Source organism: Bicyclus anynana, chromosome 16 (assembly GCF_947172395.1).
Source record: "Bicyclus anynana chromosome 16, ilBicAnyn1.1, whole genome shotgun sequence".
NCBI lineage: Eukaryota > Metazoa > Arthropoda > Insecta > Lepidoptera > Nymphalidae > Bicyclus > Bicyclus anynana.
This window is the reverse complement of record NC_069098.1, coordinates 2,553,629-2,561,373: the sequence shown is the minus strand read 5'-3', so window position 1 is coordinate 2,561,373 and position 7,745 is coordinate 2,553,629. Positions and strand designations below refer to the sequence as shown.

General features: G+C 33.8%; 1 protein-coding gene across 1 annotated transcript; it reads right to left on the bottom strand.

The window, feature by feature from the left end:
- Positions 1–2,947: 2,947 nt before the first annotated feature.
- Positions 2,948–6,787, bottom strand: LOC112056592 (uncharacterized). The gene is given in 4 exon segments (XM_052886310.1): positions 2,948–3,018; positions 4,715–4,880; positions 6,250–6,399; positions 6,668–6,787. Coding segments are annotated over 4 exon segments (507 nt in total).
- Between the last annotated feature and the right edge of the window lie 958 nt (positions 6,788–7,745).

The window sequence follows — 7,745 nt, the reverse complement described above, 5'->3', positions numbered from 1 at the left end:
TGGGGCAGGTCATATTTGGAGTTTCGCAATATATGACCCAGGAGCTTTGTCCTTTGAACTTACTGCAGAACCTCTATTGGCTTTCCCCTTATTTTCAGCACAGCAGTGTATTACTTCATAACTCACTACTGAGCTTGAGTCTCCTCTCAGAATGAGAGGGGTTAGCACCACGGATTGGCAGGCTGCACACACGCAGAGAATGAATCTCTGGTATGCAAGTTTTCCTTCACCGTATGAGACACGTGATAGTAAATTTCTTAAAATGCACACAACCGAAAAGTTGGAGGTGCATACCCCGGACCAGATTTGAACCCACACCCTCCAGAATCGGAGGCAGAGGTCATATACACACTAGGTTATCACAGCTCGTAGTATTGCTTACGCCATCCCATGTATACGAATATCCATAATATTCGTAGCAACCACTTGTAAGCCCACATCTCCTGCGTTAGTGTCCAGTGTCCAATGTCCGATGTGAAAAGGGTAGTTGAGTTAAAATTTAATAGAAATAATATTAATTTCCTATACATAGTACATATAGTACATGGAATACGGGTCTGAATACAACGATATTAATTTAAATAGGTTGAGGATTGTATTTATGTCTCAAAAAAATTTTTTTTCAATCTATACTTAGAAATGATACTTAAAAATTCAAGATTTAGGAAAAGTGAAAGTGAAAGTGAGAGAAGAATTTAAGAAAAGTGTCAAGCGTATCGTGTCTGTGTATCTATCAATCTCAATAAAATAATACTTACCTAAAAAACTGATCAATAAACGGCTAAAATAACAATAAAAAGAATAACCACTTAGATATATATGTACGGAAAAATAAAAATCAAAAAAGCATATATACGCGGACATAAAGACAGACAAGAAAGTGATCCTAAAAAGTTTTATTAATTAATAGGATTAATAGGATAGAATACAAGTTCTGTAATGTATTACATAGATAGAACATTTTGTCGATACATCTAGGCGCGCATTCTGTCTCGTGCCCTATTTTTTACTTCAGCACATTAATCTCTATCTTATCTTGATTCATGTTACTTAATCTCTGGGTTTCCTTAGCCACATTTTCTCCTACTTTACCTCTAACAAAGTTTCTAATGAAATTTCCTCATACCATATTCCGCTATGAAACGTAATTTACCTTTTCCACTCTCTTATATCACTTTCCACGAAGCTCTTTTAATAACTTGCAATATTTGCACGTCTTTCATAGCTTTTTTTTATAACTGGATTTTTCATTTTTCTTATTAGGCACTTTATAGATAGGTTATGATCACTTTGTTAATGTGTACTTACCTCATGCCCTTATGTATAGATGATTTGCTTTGTTTTATATTTATACTCGAAGTTTGCAGAAGCCGGTAGTGAACTTAATGAAAATAGAAACTACAAAAATACCGGCTATAACAAAGAAACATCTCCCAGGAGTCAGGAGAACTCAGTGCGTACGACCCTACAAGCCTGTCAATATTGAGGTATTTGTTACGAGTGGATTAAGGATATCTAAGTCATAAGTTGAATAAAATAGTAGACATTACTCTGTAATTTTAAACAATTACAAATTTACCTTTTAAGCAAAAAAAAATTAACTCTGATTTTGATGACAAAAACACATATATTTTTAATTAAAATAGTCTAACTCTAATACCAAGCATATACAAAGTGCATTTTAATTTTGTTTTTATTAAATATATTATTAAGAAAATTATAATAGATTTTTAGAACATCATGAAAATATAATGTGTATTTCGCATAGATAGAATAATATTTATAAATAATAAATAATATGGTGAATTACGTGAAGAGTAATAATAAAATTTTGAATCGTAAATTATCAATAAAACCTGGCAATTATTTTAAGAATATTTTGTGCTTGACATTGACAACTATGTTGTAGATATTTATCTATAGCGTCTGTGAGCCAGAATGCTTATTATATTTACATTTTTATGTCAAACATAAAATAAAAATGTCTGTATGGGACAATTTTCCCGCAATAGATAAGTTTCTATGCCTCGAATTGAAGGCTGGATCGATTGTTATTGCAGTATTCGGAATAACGTACGGTTTGGTCGGAATCGTATTGTTTATATCGTTTCTTATTAACTTTTCGGAATGGAGAACTGTGTATGGGAAGAAATTAGATGAGCTTGTATACTTTGCATCAATATTCTTCGGAATATCGATATTATTCCTGGCAAGTTTGATACTGTTGGTCGGTTTGCTGATAGATGATGAACTGTTGATACTGATTTATCTTTGGAGCGTGTTATTACATTTGGCTCTAAACTGTTTTATAAACTTGTGTGGGTTTATTTACAGTGTGATTGTTTCTAAATCTATATTTGGTTCGAGATTTGCTTTGTTTGCAGTGACACTTTTCTATACTATTATTTGGAGCTATTTATTACATGTCGTGAATAGTTTTAGAATGCAATTATAATTTATCAAATTATGCGAGACTGTTGTTCAGTTTATGGTATTTAATTTGTTTATATTTGGTTCATATACTTACATTTATTTTATAATTTCACGATATAATTAAAACATTTACAATTAAACTTTTTAAATTTATTAAAAACAATTTTTTTTTGCTTTGTTTATTAGAAAGTACCTAAACCTTTTAATTAGGTAAACTATATATTCATGTGAAGCTTAATATAAACAAAGTTATACTAAGTAATAATATAGCTATTCTATACTAAATAGGTAAAAGTGGTAATATCTTGAACCCTCTTAACCGATTTTGAAAAATCTTTTACGTTTATAAAGCCACGTTATTTGTAAGTACTTATCATAGGCTATATTTTATCTCTGTATTGACACGAGAAAAGGAACTACGTAGGTGAAACCGCGGACCATCGGCTAGTCGGTAATAAAAGACTTAACTGTATGTATTTTATTTTATTTATAAATTACAAAACAATTTCACAATCTATAATATTACAGATGATCTAAGATGCCTTTTGTAGGTATAGATCAATAGAACATCGTGGCACATGACACCTGAAAATATTTCATTAGTTTTTATTAATACTTGGTTATTTGAAAAATTCACGCAATGAAAGATATAGCGGTGGTTGCACATCCATTGGTTTAAGTTTGTTTCTCTACACGAGATTATCTCGTTGATCGCATGTTAGTGCCACTGATGATAAAAGACAAGGAAGTATTTATAAAGCAAGTATTGCAGCTCGAAAGCTTTTCTATTTGATAATGGAATCTCTAATAACAAAGGAGATTTTTAACAAATTACTTTGTTGAGTAATTGGTTACATGTTTCAGAAGAGCCCTTCACCAATTTTGTATACATTCATATTGAAAATATAAATTCTCAATACAATGTAACAGGGTTCCATAATCATTGGGATAATAATTCAAAATTCAGAAAAGTGCTGTTTTGATTATGTAAAAACGGTGGTAGAGTAGTGGATATGACCTCAGCCTTTGATTCAGAGGGCGTAGGTTTGTTTTTCAATTAGGTGAATCTTAAGAAATTAAATATCACGTGTCTCAAACGGTGAAGGACAAACATCGTAAGGGAACGTACATACCTGATTTTCTTAATTCTGTTCATGTGTGAAAATCTGCTAATCCGCATAGGGCCAGCGTGGTTGTGGTAACTATTAGCATAACCCTTTTCATTCTGGGAGGAGACTAATATGGGTTGTTAATGATGAAATAGGATCAGCAGGCTAATTCACTAACTTTGACGGTAGTCATAAACGAAATTGAGACTCTACGAGTATGTAATAAATGTCATCCGGTGCCTACTGACAACCCGTCGTGGCTATCATACAGTAGGTAGATGACATTTCTCCGTTGACTTGATGTTTGTTTTTATAGGTTGTTGATATAGACCAAAAGGAGATGGTCAATTTGAGGTCCACTCTTGTATTCAAAATTTAAAAATTACAAGAGTTTTATTAAAATTTATTATGACAGTAAACGTCAAATCGATTAATGCATTGAAAACGTCATCTATGCGCCATTACTACCCATATTAATGTTGCATTTCTTGGGAGATAATGAATATTATTTCGAAAGAATTAAAGTGAATTCCTAGATTATTGTATAATCAAAAACAGTTAAAAAAATATCTTCATTTATTTCCGGTAGGGTACAATGACTGATCTTGGGCTCCATACAATGGGGATGATGACTAGGTTTGAATATATTGATTTTTATGATACATTCGAGTAAATAGGGTCAATGTTAACTAATTTATACATAAAAAGCAAAGATTGTCTGGATATTTGCAAGATAAATGAGATTAACAAATTTCAAAAACTATTAAAAATATTTTATCGTAATTAGATGAAAATTCATACAGTTTTAGCTTCCTTACATTAAATGTGACATTTTTTAATAAATAAACTATGAGCATAAACGCACAAATAACAAAGATATTAGTAATTTTGTTTGAACGCGCATACAAATCTAACGATCATTACATTGCCTATGACGTCATTATTTCGAGCCATTTTGTATGGGGCGTTTTTCAGGGAACCGCGGCAGCGCCGCAAATCTGACTCTTTAAATCCCTGTAGCTCCGAAAGTAATGATCGCAGATACCCTGTTCCTTTTACAAAATTGCTTTGCTATTAGTATACTCTTAATTTATATACAATTTAAAAAACTGTCATCATCCCTATTTTGGACCATCTCCTTTAAAGTAACAAATTGCAAGCTAGTATCTTACCGAAAAGTGATATCGCCAAAACAGCAAATATAAGTGCGAGCATAAAGTGCATTGTCAAATGTCCGGTCCGGACGAAGTGCAATGCGCCCATCACCCCCAGCACCGAGTTATACGTCGCTATCGAGAGACAGAGCCAAACGCCGATCTCGAGCGCCCATATTCTCCCCTGTTAAATTAGGCAAGTGTGAAACGTGTTTTTAACCGACTCCTAAAAAAGGAGGAGGTTCTCAATTCGACTGGTATAGTTTTTTGTTTTTTATATCATAACTTTCTTATATTTATCCAATTTTAAAAATTGTTTGAAAAAGTATACTTTCAGATTGGTCAACAACGTGCAAAGTAATATATATACAAATAGTTCATATTTATCTGACGCGCTCTAACTGCAAAAATCCCCTCTTCGGCTCCCTTACTATTAGGACTTATGGAAATTAAAAGTGGAATGTCAAAAGTTCGGTACAGTTAAAGTGCAATCCGCCCATCACCACTAACATTACAGCCAAAGGCCGCCCTCGAGCGCCCATGTTCTCTCCTGTAAATGTAGAGTGTGTATGAAACACGTAATTTAAAATTCTTGAGATTTTTTGAACACTTTTGAATATCTTGTAGAAAATATTAAAAAAATAAACGTTTTTAACTTGGACAATTGAGGATCTGGACCTTTCAAACCTGCTATCGTACTTAGAGTCATTTTCATGAAATAAGTCCCGCGTCTAAAACCTGAACTAAAATTGTCAGCGCCTTACACAAATGACAATAAGACCGCCATTACCAAATAACAATCAGCGTGATAAAGACATTAGCGCCGCGTCTGGATTCTGGGGGACTTTTTTCATGAAAAGGACATTACCTATAAAACAATGCAAATCTGACTAGGTACTGCACGCTTTCGGTCTGTAACTTGCGAGTAGTTATAACGAAGCTATTGTACAGCAGATCGGGTTCGGATACCCAGAAAGTATCCCGTAAAAAGTATCGGAGGATGTGAAACGTGATTTTAAAATTATTCCCGACATTTTCCTTGAACACGAATCGCAATTTCATTGTGAAAGACGGGAATAATAAATGAATGTTATGTTGGTTTGCAAGCGGAACTTTTAAAGAGTATGAAAATGTAATTATCTATTATTATATTACTGTTTTTATTAACTTTCAATGCTGAATGATTTTAAAGGAATACTTTTTGGAACAGCCTGTGTAGCGTCGCAGCAGTGGTTCACTCACACTTTTACGATATTTATTTAACTACCCGCTAATGATTGTTCTTTGTTATTCTTCTCTTTTGTTGTAATGTAATATTAACCAGTGCACAGTAAAACCAACTGTGGTTTGTGTTGCACTATGGTTAGGCTTAATTTAAATGTGTTTTTTGTAGAATAATAAATAAATAAATAATCTTCACTTGAGCCATTCTTTTTAAGACACTTGAAAAAGCAGTTATTTTGATATCACAGACAGACACTTCAATTTTATTTATATTTATATTAATGATGATGATTGCATATTAACGAAGAAGATAATTAAAATACACTCACCTCTAGTGCACCCAGAAATAAAAACAACCCGTTAATAATGATTAGGGGAATAATCGCCAATATCATTCATTGTATAACTTTTGACATATTTGACTCCTTGCTCTGAGTAAATACAAGAAAATATAATATTATAAAGCATATAGCAGATATCTGAAATATAAAATTTATTGAAATTATTCTTATCCATACTAATATAATGCGAAAGAACACACCAAGACATTGGAAAACATCCACGCAATATTTTCACAATATTTTCCAGTTGTGGGAACCGTAACCACGAAGGCGGTGGATGCAGTAAGCAGGGTCACTATCTACTGCACCACGCAGCCGTCATAATGATGGTGGATGATAGTTGCTATCTAATCAACTACCCGCTTTTTCATCAATTAATTACTATGAAAAACATCGGAAAACTTACTAATTTCATCCATCCTACACAAAGCACGGCGGACCGTAATGCCGCCCTTCTAAACGCCAACTCATCTTGATCCAAAGGTCTCCTTCCGCTTGAAACTGTTGTACTCCTCTCCACGTTCATTCCACTTGTGTTTTATACGGATATTCCTAAGATACATGACAATTTAGACGAATAATATTAATTATTCACGAAAATAAATTACATGTAGGTCAATAACGTGGACATTTTCAATTAAGTCAATTTAAAATCCACAGATTAAAGATAGGTAGTAAACTTAAAACCAAAGAGTGAAAACATTGCAACTTTTTAATTTTACTTATATTATACAAGAGGACGCCCGCGACTTCGTTCGTCTGGAATTCAGTTTTTCGCAAATTTCGGGAAACCATGGTTTTTTTCGGGATAAAAAGTAGCCTATGTGTTAATCCGGAGTAAAATCTATTTCCATTCCAAATGTCAGTCAAATCGCCTGTAGTAGCGGCGTTAAAGAGTAACAAACATCCATACAAACTTTCGCGTTTATAATATTAGTAAGATTTTATCATAATACATAGATACATTATTATTAATTTATTTTTATAGGTCGTCGTCGTAACCGTCAGAGGTATTATAGAATAAACTTGTACGTAAGCCCGCTTCTATCTTAGACTGCATCGACACTTAATATGAAGTGAGATCAGTGGCGTAGCTTGCCTTGTAGGGGCCTTGTGTCAGATTTTTTTTTTTATTCTTTACAAGTTAGCCCTTGACTACAATCTCACCTGATGGTAAGTGATGATGCAGTCTAAGATCGAAGCGGGCTAACTTGTTAGGAGGAGGATGAAAATCCACACCCCTTTTTGGTTTCTACACGGCATCGTACCGGAACGCTAAATCGCTTGGCGGTATGTCTTTGCCGGTACCACCAGCTAGACCTCGATAAATTAAGAAAATCTTAATCTGCCCAACCGGGGATCGAACCCAGGACCTCCGTCTTGTAAATCCACCGCGCATACCACTGCGCCACGGAGGCCGTCAAAACGGCCAATTTTACTTTGCGGTGAAAGAGTTCGGGTTAGAAGGGGGGCATACGATGCGT